We start from the raw sequence: 25468 nt of genomic DNA, 5'->3' as shown, positions 1-25468 counted from the left end.
CGTGCCCAGCAGCAATCCACAGGACACACACACCCCCACCCCACCCCCACCCCGCTCCTCAGGCCTCTTCTCTGTACAGCCACCTGGTTCCACACTACAAAGATGCAGAGGACACCGGACCACCAGACCACTGTACAGGGTACGTTGGAGTCATCTTCACCTCCCATCAGGACTGGGTCTATCTTCAGGGAAAGGGCAGCTGGAACCTGCAATACAACTCTGCAGAGTTCAACCCTACAGGAGGACACGGAGCTCTCAACTTGAAACTTGCAGCCAGAAATCTGCCTGAATCTCATGGGTCTGCGACTAGCTTGCTGAGACTCATTGACTTACAGCTGCACACTGCTGCCCACGTTGTCTATTGTGACAGCAGAGACATACCCTGAAGGAGGCCCTACATCTTCATTGTTTTTTTTTATTCCCAAAATTAGTATTATTAGTTTGGGTTTTTTTCTCTTTTCTTTTCTTTTGCTCCTCTTATCTTTAATTCTTTTTCCTACTCTTTGCAAATATTTGTTTTTTTCTCCATTTTTTTTTCTTTTCTTTTCTTTTCTTCTTTCTTTTCTCTTTCCTTTCTCTCTCTCTTACACTGACTCTCTTGCTCTCCCATATTGTTCATCTCCCTTTTTGTCCCTGTTTTGGTCCTCATTCAGAGTTCTTCTTTATTTTCCTAGTATTCTCTTTTTCCTTCTCACCTGTGTCCTCTGGCCACACTGCTAACCTTCCCCTATCCTTCTTCCCATCTATCCCTCCCTCCCCAACCCCTTCTAACTCCCCATCCCAAAGGGTAAAGTTCTTATATTGAAGAGTTTATTCACTATATGTTGGGTTGGTCCTCGATCTTGATTTAATTCACGCAGCTAAAGGTGACAGATTAATAACTACCACAAAATGTCATTTTCTAAGATGTACTTGATGCAATGGTGCTGCTGACTGTATCACTTGGGCTCAGGTGTTGCTATTGATCTAGTCAATGAACCTTCCTAGTATAAGGAAAATGAGATAGCCTTAGAGTCATTAGAGACTCAAAACTTAAAGACCAGCTATATCTGGAAGACACCTCTGAGAAGCAATCATTCCATAAGGGTTCTAATTACAAGCAACAAAGATACCTACAATAAGCAATTTCAAGCTAACAACCCAGGAGTTAAACCAAGAACAGTACCAAAAACAAAAATGAGAAGACATTTAAGCAAGGCACAAACTCAGACTTCCACCCCACCAAGGGTAAATCCTGGGGGAAATGAGATGGAAAAGTCCCATAACCAACCACCTGGACACCCTGCACTGATAGCACAGGAAATAACAAAATAGATGAATGAGGCTCTAGAAAAATTCAAAGCAGAAATAATCTCCCAGATATCTACAGAGATGGTGAGCAGAGTGAAAGACATGATTAGAGAATCCAGAACAGGAACAGATAAAAAAATAGATGAGCTCAGAAACATGCTGGAAGCCATGAATACCCAGCATAAGAAAGAAATGGAAACTATGATCGCCCAACATAAGAAAGAAATGGAATCCATGAAACAGATTCAGCAGATATTCAGGGGATCAAAAACTCCATTGAAAGTATCCACAGCAGAATAAGGGAATCTGAAGATAGAATATCAGATATAGAAGACAGAATTGCGGTTAGAGACCATGAAAATAGAGATTTCTTAAAAATAGTAAGGGACCACAAGAAATGAATCCAATAACTGCTACACGATGCAAAGAAGAATATCATAAGCCTGATAGGAGTCCATGAAAAAACAGGAGAAAGCACAATTGACATAAAAAAAAACTGTTCACAGAAGTAATAGTGGAAAACTTCCCAGACAGAGGTAGAGAATTGGACATACAGATAAGTGAGGCATACAGAACTCCAACTAGCCATGATCAAAAAAATCTACAGGGGCCGGGGATTTAGCTCAGTGGTGCCGTCGCCTGCCTCGCAAGCACAAGGTCCTGAGTTCGATCCCTGGTACCAAAAAACAAAAAATCTACATCTAGACATATAATAGTCAAGATCCCAGAAACCCAACAGAAAAACAAAATCCTACAAGCAGTTAGAGAAAAGAAACAAATCACCTACAAAGGAAAGCCCATCAGAATCACAGCAGATTTCTCAACACAAACCCGTAAATCAAGGAGAAGAAAATAACTTCCAACCTAGGCTGTTGTATCCTGCAAAATTATCTTTCAAAATTGATGGGGAAATTAGATACTTCCACGACAAAGAACACCTGAGAAATTTCATGAACACCAAACCAGCACTACAAGCAATTCCAAACAATATCCTAGAAAAAAGCAATGAAGGCCACAACCTCATGAGGCCCAACAGAGAGAAGCCACCAGGCAAGGTAAGACACTAAAGGGAAAGGGGGAAAAAATAAGAAATAAAAGAGCCAACAAAAGTAAAACATCATGACAAAAATAAATCAATATCTATCCATTATAACTCTCTATGTTAATGGCCTCGATTCACCAATCAAAAGAGACAGACTGGCAGAATGGATTAAAAAGGAAAATGTGACAATATGCTATATACAAGAAACACACCTAACTCAAAAAGAAACTCATAGACTGAAAGTAAAAGGATGGGAAACAGTTCTCCACGCCACAGGAACCCAGAAGAAAGCAGGGGTAGCAATCTTATTTGCAGACAAAGTAGATTTCAAACCAAAACTAATTAAGAGAGACAAGGAGGGTCACTGCATCCTTGTGAAGGGAACAATCCAAGAGGAAGAGATGACAATCCTAAATATATATGCACCAAATACCAATGCCCCCAACTATACAAAACAAATATTAATAGACATGAAAAACCAAATAAGCACTAACACAATTATAGTGGGGGACCTCAGTACCCCACTATCACAAATAGACAGATCATCTAGGCAAAAAGTTAACAAGGAAATTCTAGAATTGAACCAAGCTATTGAACAGATGGACTTAATAGATGTTTACAGAGTGTTCCACCCCACAAAATCGGAATACACATTCTTTTCGGCTGCACACAGGTCATTCTCCAGAATACACCACATGCTAGCTCATAGGACATACCTAAGTAAATGTAAAAGAACAGAAGTTATCCCCTGTATAATACCAGACCATAGTGCAATAAAATTGGAGATCAATAACGTAAGAAACCACAAAACCCCAACAAACACATGGAAACTGAATAACACCCTCTTGAACAACCAATGGGTCACAGAAGTAATTAAAGAAGAAATTAAACAGTTTCTACAAGTAAATGAAAATGCCAGTACAACATACAGGAATCTATGGGACACAATGAAAGCAGTTCTACGTGGGAAGTTCATAGCAGTGAATGCCCACATTAGGAAAACAGAGAAAACTCAGATAAATAACCTAATGCAGAACCTCAAGCTCCTAGAAAAAGAAGAGCATAACGAATCCAAAGCTCGTACAAGAGAGGAAATTTCAAAGATCAGGGCAGAAATCAATGCAATGGAGACTAAGAGAACAATACAAAAAAAAATCAATGAATCAAAGAGTTGGTTTTTTGAAAGAATAAATAAAATCAATAAACCTTTAGCCAACCTTATCAAAAAAAGGAAAGAAAATTAAGAATGAAAAAGGTGAAGTCACAACAGATCCAACAGAAATCCAGGGGATCATCAATACCTACTTTGAGAACCTCTACTCCAATAAAATGGAAAACACAGAAGAAATGGACAGATTCCTAGATACATACAAATTGCCAAAGTTAAATGAAGAAGATGGAGAAATTCTAAACACTCCAATTACAATGAGTGAAATTGAAAATGTAATAAAATATTTACCAACAAAGAAAAGCCCAGGTCCAGATGGATTCACTGTTGAATTTTGCAAGACATTTAAAGAAGAACTAATGCCATTACTCTTTAAACTCATCAAGGAAATTGAAAGGGAAGCAATACTTCCAAATTCATTCCTGGAAGCAAGTGTTACTTTGATTCCAAAACCAGGGAAAGACCCAACCCAAAAAGAGAACTACAGGCCAATCTCACTAATGCAAAAATCCTCAACAAGATACTGACAAACAGAATACAGAGGGTCATCAAGAAGATCATATACCCTGACCAAGTTGGATTTATCCCAGGGATGCAAGGATGGTTCAACATTCATAAATTAATAAATGTAATACACCATATTAACAGAGTCAAGGACAAAAACCATATGATCAACTCAATAGATGCAGAAAAAGCATTCGACAAAATCCAGCACCCATTCATGATTAAAACCCTACAGAAAATTGGAATAGAAGGTCTTTATCTTAACCTGATTAAGGCTATCTATGAAAAACCAACAGCCAACATCATACTAAATGGTCAAAAGCTGAAAACTTTCATGCTAAAATCAGGAACAAGACAAGGATGCCCACTATCACCACTCCTGTTCAATATTGTTCTGGAAACATTAGCCACAGCAATTAGAAAAGAGAAAGAAATAAAAGGAATAAAGATAGGAAAAGAAGTTAAGCTGTCATTATTTGCTGACGATATGATACTTTACATAGAAGTCCCAAAAAACTCCGCCAGAAGACTTCTAGACTTAATTGACAGATTCAGTACAGTAGCTGGATACAAGGTCAACACTCAAAAACAATAGCCTTCTTATACACAAATAACAGACTCACTGAGAGAGAAATTAGGGAAACAATTCCTTTTACAATAGCATCAAAAAAAATGAAATATCTAGGAATCAATCTAACAAAGGAAGCAAAAGACCTCTACACTGAAAACTACAGCACTCTGAAAAAAGAGATCGAAGAGGATGTAAGAAAATGTAAAGACATCCCTTGCTCCTGGGTAGGAAGAACCAATATAGTGAAAATGGTCATACTTCCAAAACTACTACATAGACTCAATGCAATGCTGATTGAAATTCCAACAATATACTTCACAGAACTAGAGAAAACAATCCAAAAATTCATTTGGAACCAGAAGAGACCTAGAATAGCTAAAGCAATTCTAAGCAACAGAGACATGGCTGGGGGTATCACAATCCCCATCTTGAAATTATACTACAAAGCTACTGTGATAAAATCAGCCTGGTACTGGCAAAGGAACAGACCTGAGGATCAGTGGAATAGATTAGAAGATCCAGGAACAACTCCAGACATGCTCAGCCACCTCATCTTTGACAAAGGATCCAACCACCATCATTGGAGGAAAGATAGCCTATTTAATAAATGGTGTTGGAAAAACTGGATTTCAACCTGCCAAAGATTAAAACTAGACCCGTGCCTATCACCATGCACTAAACTAAGATGAAGTGGATTAAAGATATAAATATTAAGACAGAAACACTAAACATGCTGGAAGATAAGTTAGGTAGAACTCTTGAAGACATTGGCATAGGAAAAGACTTTATGAACAAAACCTCAGCAGCTCGGGAACTAGCAGAAAGAATCAACAACTGGGATCTCATCTTATTAAAAAGCTTCTGTACTGCAAAAGAAACCATCAACAGAGCTAACAGACAACCTACTACACGGGAAAAAATTTTTAGCAGCTATACCTCAGACAAAGGCCTACTATCTAGAATATATAAAGAATTGAAAAAAATCAGACCCCCCAAATTCAAAGACCCAACTCAAAAATGGGCATCTGAAATGAACAGACATTTCTCAGACAAAGAAGTAAAAGCAGCAAACAAATATATGAAAAAATGTTCAACATCACTGGTCATTCGAGAGATGCAGATGAAAACAACTCTGAGATTCCACCTCACCCCAGAAAGAATGGCTGCTATCAAGAAATCAACCAAGAACAAATGCTGGTGGGGTTGTGGGGAGAAAGGAACCCTTCTCCATTGCTGGTGGGAGTGCAGACTGGTGCAACCACTGTGGAAGTCAGTATGGAGAAACCTCAAAGAACTAGGACTAGAGGTCCCATTTGACCCAGCTATTCCCCTGCTGGGTATCTTCCCAAAAGAATCAAAAGAATCATACCACAGCAATATATGTGCACCTACGTTTACAGCAGCACAGTTTGTAATAGCTAAAGCTTGGAAGCAGCCCAAGTGCCCATCAACTGGAAACTGGATAAAGAAAATATTGTTTTTTTATAAAATGGAGTACTTCTCAGCCATAAAGAACGAAAAACTAGAGTCATTTATAGCTAAATGGATGCATATTGAGGCCATACTCTTAAGTGAAATAAATAGGACACACATGTGTAAATACCGAATAGTTTCTCTAGTGTGAGAAACTGAGAGTGTAAACAAGAGTTAAAATGATTAAAATGAATAATTGATAATTTGAAATAGGAAAAAAGGTCCAAAGATGAAGGAGTGAAGGAAGGGGAAGGGGAAACGAAAAGAGGGAAAGGAAAAACTACGAGAAAAGAAAAAAAAATGGAAATGAAATCTATGTAAATAGGGAAGGGTGGAGGGGGTGAAGGGCGCACAGTTAATGGGGAAAAAAATAAGAACCAAGATACATCATGTACAGGAACAAACACCCAATGATAAATGTAAACGAATTGTATACCTAAAGTATACCAATAAAATTGATTTAAAAATAAAAAAAAGAAGGGGATTACTATATGATAATGGCAGAGGACCTTTCACTTCCATGGATCTGTTTACAAAAAGAAAAAAAAAACAAGTAAAATCCCCATAGATTTGGAGTTAGACCCAGGTTATCACTGTGTGATCACAAAATATTTTTTAAGGCTCAAAAGTTAGACTCAGGGTTGAATAAAAAGGTATAGTAATTCCACATTATCTATGGTTTTTATTTCCTAGTTTTCAGTTACCTGTGGCCAACTGCAATCTGAAAATATTAAAGAAAATTCCAAAAATAAAAAAAAATTTTTTTTAAATCTCTACATAGTACCAATAAATGGAGATGTAGGAGATAAACCAATTACATTTTTCAAAATTTTTTCTTGTGCTGGGGACGGAAACGGAGCCCCGTGCATGCTAGGCAAGTGCTGTACCACTGAGCCATGCTGCCAACCTCCTAGCAAAACATTAACAGCAGAACCTAGATGACAGGTGGAAAGGTTTTCATCAGAAAGTCCTTCAACTGTGCAACATGTTTAAAAACTACCACACTAAAATATTGGGAGGAATATGCAGCAAACTTTAAAATGTGGTAGAAAAATTCAAACTGGAGAGAAAAAAATTCCTTTTAAGTGCAATTTCATTCGGAATTCAGTGCTGTTTGACACAGTTAAACTATGCCTGACTCGTAATATTGACTCCGTATGCTCATGGCCCCAAGGTTGATTCCGGTATTTCCTAAGCCATTCAGCAATCCTTAATGTTTACAAGGAGTACTTCACCTCTTTCAGCATATAATTACATACAATTATAGCCTCCAAAAAGAGGAAAGCTGGCCCCAGACTGCATTTTCACATTGTCAGAAAAGAGACTGCTAGATGTGGTGGCCTGTAATCCCAGCACTGAGGAGGGTGAGGCAGGAGGATGTCCATCAGTTCAAGCCCAGCCTGAACTACATAGTGTCAGAAAAACCAGAGAGAGAGACAGAGACAGACAGTCAGAGACAGACCAAGCACTCAGGAAGCTGCCTGTATCTAACAGTATTCCTCAGTATCCCCCACAGTACTGGAGGATCATCTGAGTCCCCCGCCTCCCCAGAACATGGGACTTGGGGACCTGTCCAGGACCTGCTGAACATGATGACAGCCCAGCCCCCTCCTCCGGCCCAGCCTCCCTCATGCAAATGCTGGTGGACAGGTAGGGACAGAAGGGACTTTGTAATTAAACTTGATTACTGTTTGCATTGCCACAGTTAGCCAGCATCAGGGAAAGTGAAGCCCAGAACTCTGGTCCCATAGCTAGGATGTAAAAGAAAAGCAGCCACACTTAAATATTAAGTATGGCTAATGAAAGACTGGCGTTCAGAATTTTTTCTAATCTGTGTTTTAGCTATTTCTTATAAGCCCTACAAATAGCATTTACAGAGACAATTACCTAACAGCTATACTGACTTACGGCTGAGATATGTGGAGAAATTTAATAGAGGAATAAATAAGAGGTACATAGCTAAAAGGCTAGGAAAATGTATAGTGCAGTGATAGCAAACCTTATAGAGATGAGTGCCCAAAGTGCAACCCAAAACCCATTTATTTATCACAAAGTGCCACCAATGCAATTAAACCTGAATATTCAATGCTCAGCTGCTAGGGCAACTTGGCTTGAGAGCGACACAGAGCTCTGCATGCCATAGGTTCGCCACCCCTGGTGTAGAGCATTCAGAGGGAAAAACTAGCAGAGTACCTGAGGCTCTTAAATGCTGAAAGAAACAATGTCAGAAATGTCGGTTTTCACTGTTGGACCCCGAATCGATCAAAATGCCTCCTTTCTCCTTCCTCCCCTTACACACACACACACACACACACACACACACACACACACACCCCAGTACAGAGGTGTCTATGCCTCTGGGCGTTGAGCAGCTGCACTGCCTGGTGTCCCAAGCCCACTCACACCGCACTGAGACCTGGGCTGCCCTAGGTTGTGGTCTCGGGTCCGGGTTTCTGGCCGCCTGCAGAGGAAAACCCGGCTTAGGATGCCCACGCGGCAATCCTGCTGTTACAGTGCACCCTGTCACGCATGCGCTCACGCTGCTGCAGCGCCGAAGGAAGCCAACTCCCGGGCTCGGTGCGGCCCGCAGCTGGTCAGATCCAAGCCATCCACTCCCGCCCATCCCGTCCACGCCACGACTGTCCTCACCGGGAGGGTGGACAGTGGTGCAAGAGGAAAATGAATTATGAGGTGTTGCGTCCACGACAATGTAATCATTGGGGACTGAAGACTTGAACTAAGCAAGATTAAAATTTTACAGTGTTGAAATTTTTAAAAAACTAGTAATAATTATTACTGATCATTGATGAGAATGATCGCCCAGCATGACGTGAGAGGGACTTTCTTTCTTTTGTTTTGGGGGGGGGGGGGTTGGTACCGGGAATCGAACTCAGGTCCTTGTGCTTGCAGGGCGGGAGGCGGAACCACTGAGCTAAATCCCCGGCCCAGAGGGGGGCTTTCTTTATTCATATTATTTAGTTTGATGCTTGGGCAGCCCTACGCTGTTGTTTTCATTATGTCCCTTTTACAGATGTGGAAATTAAGGCTCAAAGGGTAATAATTTGCCCCAAAGCTAAAACTTCAAAGCAGTTAAATTAGAACTCACACTCCCTGTGAATTTAGGTCTTCAGTGCCTCTCAAACACTTCCCAGGGTTTACTCCGGGGAAAGTGCCATGCTGGGGTCTGCTATTAAAGGCTTGGTAAGAACTCAATCTTCTAACAGCAAGAAAAAAATACCAATCAGGCAACTTCAAAATTGTGTTGAAGAACTAGGTGTGGTGGTGCACGCCTGTAATCTCAGAACTCTGGAAGCTGAGGCAGGAGGATTGCTTAGAATTCATGGCCAGCCTGAGCTACATAGCGAGTTCAAGGCCAGGCTGAACTACACAGTGAGACCCTGTCTCAAAAAAAAAAAAAAAAAAAATGTATTGGAAATACTGTGTAATACAGTGTCCCATAGTCTTTTTTTTAAGCCAGAAATTTGCTGAACAAGTTCAAAAAGAAATTAAGAATCAAACACACAGGAACATGTTATGAATTTTTGCTAATGCACAGAGTATAAACATAGTTTTTAAACATCCTTGAAGAAGAAATGAATGCATAAATTTTTCTTTTTTTTGATAAAAGAAATATCTGATTTAAGAGAAAAGCCAAAGAAACTTTGATAAAATAAAGTAATGATTTAGAAAGTTATATCACATTAACATAAGATAGCTACTTATACGATTTTTATCTGTCGGCTGTAGTAGATCTGCAATATACTATAATAATATATAATACTTATCCAGGTGTGATGGCACACACCTATAATCCCAGCACACTGGGATGCAGAGGCAGGAGGGTTGCAAATTCAAGCCCAGGCTGGACAACATAATGACTTAGCAAAACCCTGTCTCAAAAAATAAAAAAAGACGGGGGATGTATCTCAGTGAGAAGGTCTTGGGTTCAGTCTCAAGTACCAGGGCGGGGAAAAATTAATCCTTGAATACAATCTGACAAAAACAATTCCACTAAATTTTTATGCCACATATAGCAGCTAAGTGCTGACCTCTAGTGACCATTGTGAGAATGGTTCATATCATCACCTCTGAACTACTCTTTAAATTATTATTAATAAAAAACCTATTTTGGTGATATAGACCAATACATAATTGCCATTTAAGTTTTTAAGTAATTTAGAGATAAAAAATTACTCCAGGGTTTAAAACCTTGGTATCAAGGTCAGAATTAAATCTTAGCTTTTCACTTGTTCACTGCCTGGGCAAGTTACAAACTTCTCTGAATCTGTTTTCAAACCTCCAAAATGGCAAACATCAGGATTTAGATAAGGACCAGTCCTCACTATGGCTAACCATGAAATCTGTAGCTGTGTCTCACTCCATGGAAGGTCTTCCTCACTTACATTCCCTGAGATTTCATAAATATCAGTCCATTGAAAGAACACTCGGATGAGTCAAACAACAAAAACACAGCAGATGCAGAATATATTTCTCAGGAGAGTATCTAGGAAAGACAACTCTTTGCAATGTGTACTGTTTTGCATTCACTGAAAAAAAAAAAAAAACATGACCCTTGGAAGAAATGTAATTGTCATTACTAAGCCATCATTCATTCACTTTTTTTTTAATTATCTGGTTCTATAAGAAAAAGACTGAAAAACTACCCTCCAAATTTCCTTTCCACACACTTCTGAATCCCCTGATTAATTACAACTTCTAAAATTCTGAAACTGCTACTAGTATAATCTCTAAACTCCTAAACTGATATCATCAGAAATCACTGTAGTTATACATAAACTTATACAGTTGCATTAAATATTCCCAAGGAAAACTACAGGTCACCCTCCTAGGAAGTTGGACCAAGCCATATAAGACCTTATAGACTCATCTTCCAGAACCTATTTTTCCCCCACAGATAACATCCCAAGGCAACTTAAACTGACATTGGTTTGGTTGAAAATTCACAAAGCACAACTTTACAACCAAAATGAAGCACTTCCTACAGAGCCACTTCCTACCAAAAATTCTTTTGCATTATATTCCATTTACGAATAATGAATATATCCTAGTCCATATGGGGCATAGTGTGCTATTTTAAGTAATTTCACATCTACATGATTTTTAATGTTTTATATACATTTACACTAAATATATCAATGTAATTTGCATTTAAAAATAACATTTCAGAAAGCCAAGAAAACTAGTCATACAGGTAAATTATTCATTTGTCTGTTAAATCAGACTTACATTTTGATTTACATTTCTTGCTAATCACGTCTGAATAATACAAATTCCTAATTTAATAGCAGGTGACACTCTTCAACTAATCCCTTACACCCCACCTGCCTAAGTCACTAATCATGCTGCTAATCAAGTATAATGGTAATGGCTTCATGTCAACTGGAGGGATTTGACACTAATAATTAAGTAACCTTACAAAGAGATTGCTGGTTAATTCAGAAGGATTTGTGAGGAACAGTTAATGCCCAGAATATGAGTGCATTAGAAACTTCATTCTTAAAGAACTATTTCTTTATTCATTTACAATAATTTGCACATTTATCCAGCACTCTACCCTGTACATACATATGTTTTTAATAACAAAAGGGAAAAACTAATTTCATTATTTCCAATTTAAATGTAAGCAATTATAAGGCCTGTACCTAAAACTGAGTCCTACAGTTCACTAAGTTCCCACCTTTGAAAATCGTGGTTCTCTTAAATTTGAGCTCATCAAGATCCAGCAATTGCTAAGTTATCCCTGAGTCTTATAATATTCCTATAGTTATACTATGTGTAAACTTCTCAACTGAATGGAGATGAATTACATTATCTGTCCAACAAGTACTACCTGGTTAATCTGAGTTTAAGAGCACTAGCACTTCTGAATTCGCTTTATCCTCATTTTTATAGGCATCTGCACACCGGTCCCAGGCCCAGGTCACTTATGTAAATCCCAGTATGTGCCTAAATTCAAAAGCACTGGGGAGAGAAGTTGTAAGACACTGCATAGCCACAGAATCATCTCACGATTCTCTTCTCGTCTGCATGAAGCAAAGACCTAGCATATGCAAGTTTGATACTTTTTCTTTAAGGAAAGAACCAGAATATCGATATTTTTTCATTAGAGACCTCAACTGTCCATTCCAGTGTAGAAATTTTATTTTAAAAGTTCAGGCAAGAAACATATAAGCATAAACTTTACTAAGGAAAATGGATAGGAGGCCACCGCTGTGGACTTAGCTCTGCGGAGACCCAAAAGACCAAAGCAAAACAGGGCCAGTCGTGCTGAAGTTGCACCTCGCCAAGCCAACGCGCACCTGTTACCTGACCTTCCAGATCAGGAGAGGTAACAGCCAAACCCCAAACTGTCCAAACGCCCATCCTATTTTACAAACCTCGAGTTACCCAGCTCCAGAACGGCGAGTACAGACCAACCATGAACTTAAACTAAATTTGTTTTAATGTTGTCTTTTGACAATTCCTTAAGGAAAATGGGAGATGAGTGGAAACACAAAATGGAAGAATGAGCTTGAACTACCACTAACTGGTGTCTTGGGGTGCAGCTCAGAGTTAGGGCGCTTGCCTAGCAGATTCAGCTGATTCCCTAAAAAAAGACTCTACCTGACAGCAGGTAAAATCAGCAGGGAAACAGGCAAGTCCTTGACTTAAAAAATGTTATAAGTACCTGATTCAGATGCACACACACGTAGCACACGTGCTCTGGTGTACACACGTGCAGCACCCATGCAGGCCCAAACCCCCTGCCTTCCCCTGCAGGCGGCAGCTGAGCCAGGCCTCTCCGAAGCCCTGACCCTGCCCCTGCGACTCATCACTCTCAGCCCAGAGGCAGAGCCCGAGGCCCAGACCACCCACATCGGTCCCTGTCCCCAGGAGTGGCTGTCAGAGCCAATCTTGGGCCTTTTGTCTGAGAGACTTGGAAAAGACCTCCCCTTGCCCCACCGTGCTTGCTGTCCAGCAGGCACGAAGACAGCACTGTGGTCGTCATTTCGGCTCCCTCAGGGGACCCACGGGGCCTGAGGGCAGAGAAGGTGCCTTCCAGGACAGCACTGAGCCAGCCGTTCCTCAGGACAAGATGAGCTCTGGACACCATGGTTCTAGGAACCAAGACATCTCCTTTTTTCCCTGAAACCAGGTGGAGTCAGGGTTTCTGTTTGTTTTGCTTTTAGTCATTTGCAACTGGCAGAGTCTTAATTGATAAATCAAGACCTTGACGTCCTAATGATAACCCTAAGAAGCACACAGGAGTTCAGCTGCCCCACGTCCTTAGCAGTCACCCGTCACGTTGCGTCCTTTTTCGCCGTATTTCTGATTCTTTGTTCAGAAGGTTTCAGTAAACCTAGTAAATGGTGCCTAACTTTCATATCATATCGTAAAAGTGCACAATTTAAACAGTGTAAATGCGCTACATCAGACAATAAAAACATTCATATGTGTCTTCTATGAAATTATTTTCACATATTTTTAAATCTATAAAACAAAACTAAAGGAGACCAAGGGACCAAGGGAGGGGAGTAACTGTGCTGCCCCTGCACCAACTCCCCAGATGATGTCATCATTATGCGCTGCAAACGTGTGCTAATAAAATATTTTAAAATAAATACAAATTTTTAAAAAATCAAACAGGATAGTCTTACCTAAATCAATATCTCGAATTCCCATATACAATTCAAGAAGATCATCAATCTTTTCAATCGCCTTTGCTTTGGTTTCAGAAGGCTTTATCAAAGAAAAGAGAAATAAGATGTTACATTTTTATAATGAAACTTCTTGGTCATCAGGGCACACCTAGGGGGAAACTGGACCTAGAGCCAGTTTGTGGTGACAGACTTCAGCTCATTTTAGTGTAAATCTATGTAGAATGAGCTGTCTAACTAAATATACATCAATAAGGCAAATCTTACTTTTAGTGTCAGCATCAAACATTGTGGACTCAAAAAAAGAAAGCCAGGAACTCAGTTCCCAAGAAGCTAAGTATCGAAATGGGGAGACAGATGTAAAAATAAATGACTGTAACAATTTTAAAGGATGTGAAAGGTACAGAGCCGCCACGGGGCAGGAGGTAAATTTGTATCTCGAAGACTCAGGGAAGACTTCAGAAAGGAAGTGGCTTAAGAGCTGGGTTTTCAGGAATGAGCAGGCGTCAGCTAAGCTTTGAGCTGAGATGAGTGTACACAGCCAAGGTTGCAGGGGACGGCAAGGAGGCAATGCCTTCATGATGACAATCACGATGAGACTGAAGGCGTCCCGTGCTCCAACAGAAGAACTAGAACTGTGGTCTTCATTGCATAGGCCAAATCTCCAAACTCTTGATGGATCGTCTCAATATCCACTCTTTTTTTTTTCTCCATTTAGTTTATTGGTCCATTTTAGGTCTACAATACAGTTACACTCATCATTGAGATCTTGTACCTGTACATGATGTATCTTGGTTCTTATTTTGTTTTTTCCCCATTCCCCTACCCTCCCTTCACCTCTTCCACCCCTCCCTATTTACAAAGACTTTGTTTCCATGTTTTTCCTTTTCTCATATTTTTTTCTTTTCCCTTCTCTCCTTTCCCCTACCCCTCCCACTTCCCCTACTCCTTTAGATATTTTCTTCCTATTTCACAATATCAATTATACATTTTGATTCTTATTTACACTTTTAGTTTTTCACACCAGAGAAACTATTCAGTATTTACACGTGTGTCCTATTTATTTCACTTAAGAGTATCGCCTCAATGTGCATCCACTTAGCTACAAATGTCTCCAGTTTCTCATTCTTTATGGCTGAGTAGTACTCCATTTTATTAAAAAAAAAAAAAACCACATCTTCTTTATCCAATCTCCAGTTGATGGGCAATTGGGCTGTTTCCAAGTTTTAGCTATTACAAACTGTGCTGCTATAAATATGGGTGCATATGATTCTTTTAATTCTTTTGGGAAGATACCCAGTAGAGGAATAGCTGGATCAAATGGGACCTCTAGCCCTAGTTCTTTGAGGTGTCTCCACACTGATTTCCATAGTGGTTGCACCAGTCTGCACTCCCACCAACAATGGAGAAGGGTTCCTTTCTCTCCACACCCCCACCAGCATTTGTTATTGGTTGATTTTTTGAGAGCAGCCATTCTTTCTGGTGTGAGGTGGAATCTCAGTGTTGTTTTCATCTGCATCTCTCGGATGACCAGTGATGTTGAATTTTTTCATATGTTTATTTGTTGCTTTTACTTCTTTGCCTGAGAAATGTCTGTTCATTTCAGATCAATATCCACTCTTATTATTTTTTAACTTTACTATACGTATTTTTCATAAATTACATGTATTACCAAATTAATATATCAAGTTTATTATAAAAACACCCCAAAAAAGGAAATTTTATAAGGAAGAAGTTAATGGTGAAATATTTTTAAGTAGTTTTGGTTTCATATACTAGTGATACTAAAACATTTCCTGGAACTATTGTTAGGAAATTTCAATTTTAAAAAATGATTGGGTATATTTTGATATTCTTTGAAAATCCTGGTTTTGTGTTTGTTAAGTCCTGTTCTATGTCCACATTATTTCAGTGCTTGGCTTTGAATGACTTCATAGCTACCAAGGAATTGCCCAAAGGTGTTTAATACCCACGGATGGGTCCAAATGCAGAACTAAACTGTTAAATTGTGAGAATCCCACACTACTTGTAATGTTATCATAATTATATGTTTGTTTATATCCTCAAAATGCATTAAAATTATCTATTTTAATCACGTATTTTATGACACATAAAAATTTATTTTTTATCCTTGAGGATATCAATACAATCGTCTCCCTTTTCTTTTGTTGTTTTTTCAATTATGGAATCCAGGGCCGCGTACATATGAGGCAAGCACTCACCACTAAGCTATATTCCCAGGCCTTCACTTTTTTGGGGGGGGGGGGGGTACCGGGGATCAAACTTGGGGCCTTGCACTTGTGAGGCAGGCAGTGGAACCACTGAGCTAAATCCCCGGCCCTACATTTTTATGTACAAGAACGGAATGATAATAATAGATGTATACATCGTTCTTGGCTTCGCTGCAGTTTACGTATCTTGTCCAGCGCCGGGCCGTGCCAAGGCCCTCAGGTGTAACCCAGCCGTGCTGTGAGTGGTTCCACGAATCAGCGCTCCTCCTGCACGGACCACCACCCCTTACCATTCTACCTCCCGCACAAGCTCATGGTCTAGCTATGGCCTCTTCTCCACCACAGCTGTAAGCCTGGGTCTAGTCCTCGTTTTTCCTTACGGGCAGAGGTTTCTCACTTTGCCTCCCTAGTATCACCTTCCCAACCCCTCCTGCCCAACAACCCATCCCTGGAACCAAGGAATTTTCCAAAAACTCAAGACTGACGGTGAGGCTCCCCCCGCCATTCCTACCTGACTCCCAGTGACCCACGGGCCTTTCACACCCACCCAGCCTATTCCCTGGTCCCCCTGCCACCCCACACCCAGTCGTGTGGACACCTTACCAGCTCCCCCAGCCCACGGTGGTTTTGTGTCTGGGCCACTTCTCTCCCCACCTCCAACCAGCACCATCGTTTATTTCTTTGGGAGGGAAACTCACAACCTGCTTGCTCTCCCCACCAGTTCATCAACCCCATCTCTGTGACACTACGTATCCGGAAACCTCTTTCTATCAAGCTCCTTTTCATCCCTCTCTTCCCTTAGAGGAGGATCAAGGTCTTTATTCATTTTTGTGTCACCAACACCTGGCCTGGCCCCAGATCAAAAAATGCAGTGAATCGAGTTCAGGGTATGCAAGTGGAGCAGCCTCAGTTTCAAATCCAATAAATCCTTCAAATCCTTCAGTGTTTGAAACAAGATTGCAAGTCATTTGTATCATATTTAATATTAGCACCCAACCAGCTTTTCACTTTCATGATGAGCTACTTTTAAGTGACCTGTTTAATTAAACAGGCTATGCAAATAGGGTGGATTTGGGGATGTTTATTTCTGAATCTTTCCTACCTCCCCAGAGAGATCTTAAACTGCTCTTTTCCACCCCTGAACCTACCATGCAGCAGGTGCCTGACAAACGCTTCCTGTGTCAGCTATGGGGTGACTGTGTGCTCCTGAAGGGGCGAGGGGCCCCCCGACCCCCATCCTCCTCTGCAAACTGCCTTAAGTCTGCTCACTTTTCCTGAGTCTCCGGCAGACAGCAGGGCTAGCACAGCTCCCACGACCAGTCCCTCTCACTTTGTTTCCATTCCCTGACAAATTCCTCACTTCTTCCTCGGCTTGATCATTCGGTCTAGGAACAGCACGGGCCTTCAGCCGAACACCAGGCAGCGCGCTGGGCAACCGGAAGTGTAAAGCTTTGGAATGGGCAGCTGGTGCCGCCCTGGTCTGTCTCACGGACCTCTTCAGATCTCCTTCTCAAGATGCGTTCGACTCGGCCAGGTCTCCTAGCTGCCACCACCTCCACATCCGTCCTTCCTTCCCCGACTCAGAGTCCGACTCGGGCACCCCGAAGGACAGCCTGGGCCCGTGGGTGTCAGCTCTCACAGACGGCCCACGCCTGATGCTGGACACTGTCACCAACAAGGTTGGGATCCTGCTCTCATGATCCCCTAGCTGGGCTCTAAACTCCCGTCCTCTTGTTCTTCAAACACACGGTGTCCTGAGGCAGTTTTCACCCACAGAGACCAGAGGGGCCAGTGCGTGGCCGCAGGAGCCCAGCCTCAGGAGCCCCAGGACCACGTCACCGCCTTCTCCAAGGTGAGAAGGGACCCGAGGCTGCCCCCCAACCCTGCTGTGCTCTTCTCCCCCTTTCTGCCCCCATTTAGCTCTTCTCCTGGTGTTTTGCACTCAAATGCTGATCTCTACACAGACTCAAATTAGAAACCCTTGCTTTTCTCGAGCTAAATCAAATCCAGTATTTATTCATTAACTCAGCGAAGATTCGAGTTCATCTGACTCAACGTGTAGTATCTAGGTGCGGTCAGCAAGACACAGAGCAGAGGAGGAACACAACAGATCAAATCAAACAAAGATTTGGGTCTTCAGTGCTTTGAGGAAAATGAAGACTGGGAGGCAGGAGGGGAAGAGTGAACCGAGGTGCGTACAGGACACCCAGAGAAGGTCTGGCAGAGAAGCTTGTGTGTGGGCAGGAAGCTGAAGTCAAGGCAGCCAGCCATGGGTGGCGACAGTAGAACCAAGATCCTGAGGCAGGGAAACTTCCGGAGAGGTTGAGGACAGTGAAGAAGCCCACGTGGCTGAAGCACACGGAGCCAGGCAAGAGCAGGAAAGATGGGATCGGAGGAGAAATGTGCAGGCAGCTGGTGCTGGGGACTCTGAGGATGCTGGCTTTCTTTGGAGTGACACGGGAGGGCAGGAACAGGAGAGTGATCCCCTCACTTGTGTTTGTGTTTCTAGAGGACCACTCCTGGGCCAGGCTGAGTACAGATGAAAGCGGGAGGGAGAGCAGAGAGAGGCTGAGCAGGCAACTGTGAAGTCCAAGATGGCACCAGGGAGCCTGGGGCCAGCAAAAGGCAAGGCGGCCAGGGCTGCAGGACTCTGGTGTGTTACAGGCGAGTCCTCAGGATCTGTGATGGGGGTGGCGGGGGTGATAAAGAAAGCTCAAGATGACTAAGATTTCCCAAGGATGCTGGACTTCAGGAACATAACCTCCCATTATCAAAAGCTCCTTACCTATCTCTACTCCTGGCTCCAAACCCTTTTCTTTTTTTTTTTCTTTTTTTTTTTCCTGACATTTAGAATACTTTGATTATTTAAGATTTTGCAATAATTAATATAAACCAATAATAATGATTTGGCTACAAATTTTAACTTTCAAACAAACCCCCAAACAACTGTAAATTGTGTTATGCAAAACAATTGTTTTTAAAATCACTTAAACTCAAAGAATATGTAAAACTCCAGAAATAAAAATAAATTTGAATTGTGACTGTCATATTTTTATTACCACTTAATTCTTTTAATATTCTTGGGATATTCTTTTTCCTTTAACAAAGCAAATAGTAGTGATACTACATGCTACTGGTAGAAAATTAAGAGCTCTTGTATACAATTCTTTAAAAATGAATTTCAATTATTATTGAATATATAATCTTATTCTAAAAAAAATACAAAGAAACAGGGCCGGGGATTTAGCTCAGTGGTTGCCTGCCTCGCAAGCACAAGGTCCCAAGTTCGATCCCCGGTACAAAAAAGAAAAGAAGCCAAGCAATAAACTTAACTACCTTAAAGCAGGCCCAATTTGCTAGGCTTCCCAGCTATCCTTTCAGAAAACACTTCTCTAGATTAACTTATTTAGAACAACAAGTAGGTACAGAACAGGAAGGTGACCAGGTCATCCAGTAAATTTACTGTTACTCCACAGTCACTAAAATGAAGTCCACAGAAGGTGGGGGAAAGCAAAACACAATCCAACAGTACCCAGCTGGCAGAGACCCAGAGATGCCTGCTGTTGTTACTTTTTTCCCTATGACCTGAAGCTCAATTCTCCAAAACTTTTTCTTGACTCTCAGCTTTGATTGCTTTATTTTAATTTTTTTTACATAGTTCATGCTTTGATGGGAACAAATGGCATTTTATTTAACTTTATGGTTTTGCTTTTCCAGCTTTAATGAACATGAATAACTGTAGGTTTCCAAGCAGAGTGAGAACCAAATGCACATAACGTACCATTTCTTCCACAGTGGCAGGACCTTTCGACCTCAGACGAAGTGTCCCTTTGGCAGTACCAATATTTTCTGCTGACGTCTTTCCAGCTTTTGATCTTGGTCCTATTTCTGCAAACATACAATGAAAGGCAAAAGGTAGATCTATATTCAGAAGGAATTCCAACAGATTGTTGTGGAAGCTAATGTGGTTTCTTTCACAATAGTACACAAAAGTATTGCACAGACATCTCTTCTTAAAGAATTACCTAAAGCAAAATAAATTCACCTGTCATCCCTTATCCTCATATGGGACTATCTATGATAGAGCTGTGTCTATAAAAAAGAGAGAGAGAGAAAGAGAGAGAGAGAGGTCTGTACAGATAAGAAAGGCTGGGGCCAGGGAATTTAGCTCAGTGGCACAGTGCCTGCCTCACAAGCACAAGGTCCTGAGTTCGATCCCCGGTAAAGAAAGAAAGGAAGGAAGGAAGGAAGAGAGAAAGGAAGGAAGGAGAGAGAGGAGAGAAAGAGAAAGGCTGAATATTACAAAAAGGAGAAAAAAACATAAAACAGTTGGCTTTATTATAAGAGTAAATAAGTATGAGTAGCCAGAAGCTTCCGTGACAGTTCAGCTTCACCCAGCCCATGGAGAAAGGAGAGAATTATGCCTTGATAGAGGAGAGAGACCAAGGCCCCACTTGATGTAGTGTTTAAGTATCAACCCTCTGCTTGATCCTTTATGTACAAAGTGCCACTTAATATTCATACCGAACTGTGCGGCCACTATCACCTTCATCTTACGGATAAGAGAACTGAACTCTACAAAAAGCGCAGCTGGGATTTTCAAAACCAGGTCTCGTGATCCTCAAGTTTATATGTTCAACCACACTCCCTTCCCACGCCTCTTGGAAGCACAGGGACAAATTCAAAGGTGACATCCTGGGGAAGGCAGAGCCCTAAAGAAAAGCGGGTAGGAGCAGCTCCAAGGAAGGGATTCCCCAGAGACAGCAGAGACAAGAACAGGGAGCCCCAGTCCTGACACACACCCCCTCCCCGTGCTGGTTCCGTGGCTTTGTTTTTGTGGTGCACCAAAAGGCACCCACCACCTCCCCACCCTGAGCTGTAAGGTAAAGGCGTGGAAGGGAAGGTGGCTCTGTGGACAACCCGAGGGCTGCCCTCATTAGACCACTCCAGGAACTGAGCGCCCTGTGGGATGCAGCCCTGCTTGGCCAGCTCCGCTGCTTGGGAAAGGAACTAGATACTCAGAGTTTGTATCCGTTTCCTGAATTTTCAGTCCAGGAAGTAAAAATACTGGCAAAAAATAAAAGAAGTACGATTCTAAACACAGGTCACCAATCTGCAACCTCTGTAAAGATCCCCGGTCCGAGCCCCCCGGTTGCGGGCTCTGTCTCATCCGTAGTATGGACCAGGTCTGGAGGAAGCTGCAGCAGAGAGCTGAGGCGGCTGAGCTCCCAAAAGGATGCGAGGCCAGGGTGCTGAGGCAAGTGCGCGGCTCTCCAGACTCGGATGCAATCGGAATTCTTCCTGACATAACAATCCCAGGATTCAGCCACGCACTGTTTTCTATTGGGAATCTATGCCAAAGTCATTAAGGATTTTGCATATTCATTTTAACCAGCAATCAGGGAAAGACTCACCAACACATAAAACATGTTTCCCTCTGAGAGTGAAATTCTAAGAAATTCTGATGCAATGAGTGTACCAGCTCCCCCTAAGCAAAAACCTGCAAATGGGGAGTCTGGGGACCACCCAAATGCCAGTCACGATGACCCAACAGGTTCTCAGAAGATTAAAGCTGAATCCACAGGTTTACAGTATTGGCCTTGCTGTTGCTCTGGCCCCTGAGGGCAGAAAGGGTTCTCAGATGCTCTGCACAGAGTTTCAAAAGAATTCGCCAATTTCAAAGATCAGGTTACTCTGTCATCAGGATGATCCGGGCCTCTGCACTTCTCAGGAACGTGAATGCCCCCCACCAGGGTCACAAAATCCCCAAAGAGCTGAAGACGGTCTCGGCTCACGAGTATTAACATTAAACAGCACGCATGCGCGAGAACACACCACAACCTCACCAAAGAATCTACTCAGCGTAATCTGTCTTCCCAAAACATTTCCTACAGGTAGAAATAAACTGCTCCACAACAATTGGAAACGCATGTTTCCAATTGTAAAGCAACCTATTGGCATTTTGACTTATCGAGTGTCCCTTGTAAGTTTTGTGAGCGTGAGCTATCCCTGGAAAACCGAACCACCCCAAATGCACTGAAAAACTAGGTTTCTAATATTTACAAAGCTAAGGACCCAGATGCTGGACTGGAATTGAACCCAGGGCCTCTGCGCATGCTAGGCAAGGGCTCACCACAGAGCTATAGGCTCAACTCTCCTCGCAGACTGCTTCAGTCCCTATGCGTTGGGCAAGCCATCTTCTTGAAAGTGGCATTCCCAAAGTGACCGCTTGGTGGCACCAAAGCAGAAGTTACATTTTCCATCCCGGCTTGGATGACCCCGGAAAGGCAGTTTTCACCTCTAAGCAAATAGAAGCCAGGTGGCTGCACGGTTCCGGTACAGAAGTCGACCTGTTTAGACATGAAAGCAGGCGGGACGGTCCTGCTCACCCGCAGAGGGAAACAGATTCTGTGTTTGGGGAATGTTCTGAAGATTTTGAAGTGAACATCTGGCCTGCTCTCGTGAGCCCGCCTGCCTAAGCCAGTCCCGCCCGCACCCTACTCCCTGTGATCAACTCAAAGGAGGCCCACCCGGGACGCTGGCACCCAGCCCGCAGCCGGCTGAGCCACCCGCTTCCCCACCTGGGGAGTGTGTGGCCGCCTGCCCTACATAGGCCACGGAGGGCTGGGACGCACCACCCAGGGCGTGCCGGCTGCAGCTGAGTCTCCAAGAAGTCCTGTTTGTCCCCAAACCTTCTTGTGGAGATCATATCTTTCACTCTATGTGATTTAATTTAGAAATACAGGAACTGACGAAATGAGTGGGAAATGAGCAGTTATTGCTAGCAAAACTAGGTTGGCTGCACTGGAATGCCTCCATCAAAGCGAATCACAAAATGAAGATGATGAAGATGATGAAGATGATGATGACGACGATGACGACGATGATGATGATGGTGATGATGGTGGTGGTGGTGGTGGTGGTGGTGGTGGTGGTGGTGGTGGTGGTGGTGGTGGTGGTGGTAGGTGTGGCCAACATGACTCTAGGAGACTGGAAAAATATCTAAACATTTATCATTTCATATACTGTATCTGGTTTGTTTTTGGGTTTTTCTTAATGAAATAGAGCTCATATTAATAGAACGCTGCTGCTGCATTTCAACCGAGAGAGAGAAAAATTCTCCTCAGCTTCTCCTCTCTCCCAACCAAAACCATTTACATTGGTTTTCTCTCTGACAATGAGAAGTATGCAAAGGTCCCTCTTCAAATGTTCAAAAATATATCACTTCAAATTCCAGGGGCAAAGGTCTCTTTTTCATTCAGTTTTATCTCTCTCTTCCATGAAACAAGATTTCTCCCTTCCGTTGGGAGCAGGGCAGAGACTGTAGATGACCTTCCTGCTGCTCCATCGGACTCCCAGGAGCAGTGAGGGGCTAGAGAACACTGAAATCCTGTGTCCCCTCTATGAAAGTTGTATGGCACCTGGTGTGCAAATGACAGATACATCACCAGTACCTTGCTGAAAAGGAAACATACGGCCCCTCCCAACCACGCAGCAATGCACCAAACTCAACACTCAGTTTCTGTATTTCCATCTCAAGTGACAGAGGACCACAAGAAACACTAAACGGGGACCAGGCGGGGACTCGGGCAGGACCTGGCAGCACCTCGAGGCCTGCTTCTCAGAGTTCGAAAGGCTGATCTGTCTCTCAGGGACTGATTCACACTAACCAAGTTCACAAGCAGCGGATGTCACCATCTAGGTTTGTTAATCCCTGCAGAGAGAAGTGATTTCACACAGCTTGGAAACCACACATCAGCCCGTGGAGTGCTTAAACAAAGCTGCAAGTGGCTGCTGTCTCACCTGCCCAACTCACACAGTTCACAGACAGAGGCACAGGGGTGTGAACGCCACTGCTCTGATTCCAAAGTCCATGCTCTTAACCACTTTGTCCGGAGGTGTCAGAGCTCCACACAGGCCTCCACGCTCCATCCTCATGGGCCTGAGACTTCCTGGGCAAAGTGATCTCCAAGCAGAGACACAACACCAAAGGAGAGACAGCAACACTAAGTGGGAGAACAGGAGGGAGACGGGGGAGAGGGAAGTGGTCAGGGCACAGCTGCAGCAAGGTCAGAGCCCACAAGTGAGGAGTGGAAAGCTTCAGAGCCCTTCCCAGCTGGGTGACTCTCGGGTCACTAGTGCTCCAGCCCTCCCAAGGATGAGTCACTTGAAATGCCTTTCCCTCCGGATACCTGAGAGCTTAGTATGTGTGGCACCAGATCAAAGGACGAGGTGCAAAGGCCGACTGTCCTAGGCGAGGCTGGAGACGGGGAGTTCTCAGCACATGGGCAGGGACCCAGGACACGTGAGCCACATACTTATTTCTTAGATGTGCAGTATTTTCAGATCTGTTAAAATTCATTGCCAACTTTTTTTAAAGTGTGTGATTTAAATCTTGGAAATTTTAAATCTTGGAAAGAGACTCAATTCTACAAAACACAGATACTTAGCATCAACCACTTACCTGGGTCTGTAACTCATTTTCAAACAAACTCTCAAATGAGTATTATCAAGCATATACGCTGTGTTTATACTAGTGTTATTCTTACAGTGTGACTCCAAACGAGCACTATAATTCAGCTAGGGATAGTAACATAAATTGTTTGGGGAAAATCAACTTACAGTTGTTCCTTGATTTTGCTTTTGTTTTTGTTTGTCCTTTTGTGGTACTGGGAATTGAACCCTGTCCTTCACACAGAGCTACTTCCACAGCCCTTTCTTTACTTTTTCTTTTTGATACAAGGTCTTACTAAGTCACCCAGGCTGGGCTCACACTTGTTACCCTCCTGCCTCGGCCTCCCAGAGTGCAGGAATGAGAGGCCTACGCCACCACACCTGGCTTAAAGAGAATTTTTTTTTATCTGAGCATTTAATATATCCTAGGTAACAGAGGATTCTTTATATGCTCTTAATTCTCACAACACTAACAAGAGATAGGTATCGTTATAATCCTGATTTTTTGATTGAGAAAACTGAGGCTTAGAAAAATTAAATTCCTCCAGGGTGACAAACAGCTGGTGAGTAAGGAGAGCTGGAATAAAAAGCTAGGCAGGTCTACCCCAGAGCCACGATTTAACTGTGTACTCTATTAAAAATTATGAGTTGCCATTGGTAACAGACATTACTTGCTCATCTCCCCAGTACCCAGTGGTCATTAAGGATTAATGTAGTTCAGGGAAAGCTAGCCACTCCCAGCTTCAGGGATGGGACCCAGGAATGGGCCACGCCAATCAATCCCTTGCATCACAGCATTGGTTCCAGAGGTGGGCGCACAACTAAAGTCAGGAGGTCAGAGTGAGTCTCAGGACTTTCTGAGAGGTCTGCTATGGCCAGCACCACTCGTGGACTACGGATTTATAAGATTCCATTTTCTGCTTCAGCCAGTTTGGAAGAGTCCCCACTGTCTCCGGCTGAAAGATACCTCACAGATACAGAATTCTACCAAGCGAGTGAAGCAACCATCCGAAAGACTAACTGCTTGGACAGCCACAAATGACACTGTACATAAAGAGTCCCTGTGCTTCCCTTCCT

General features: G+C 42.5%; 1 protein-coding gene across 2 annotated transcripts in view; it reads right to left on the bottom strand.

The window, feature by feature from the left end:
- Positions 1-25468, bottom strand: part of Gipc2 (GIPC PDZ domain containing family member 2) — a 438776-nt gene that overhangs the window by 370176 nt on the left and 43132 nt on the right. For both annotated transcript variants that reach the window (XM_004841397.3, XM_087212959.1), the window contains exons 4-5: positions 19719-19825; positions 13707-13788 (exon numbers count right to left, since the gene is read on the bottom strand). In XM_004841397.3, coding sequence (XP_004841454.1) covers positions 13707-13788; positions 19719-19825 — 189 coding nt within the window. The remainder of the gene's footprint in view (positions 1-13706; positions 13789-19718; positions 19826-25468) is intronic.

The sequence above is a fragment of the Heterocephalus glaber genome, unplaced genomic scaffold (genome assembly GCF_053883595.1).
Source record: "Heterocephalus glaber isolate CG9 unplaced genomic scaffold, H.glaber_assembly_v1.0 deba00001442, whole genome shotgun sequence".
NCBI lineage: Eukaryota > Metazoa > Chordata > Mammalia > Rodentia > Bathyergidae > Heterocephalus > Heterocephalus glaber.
The sequence above is the reverse complement of the archived record's forward strand: the minus strand, read 5'-3'. Positions and strand labels throughout refer to the sequence as shown.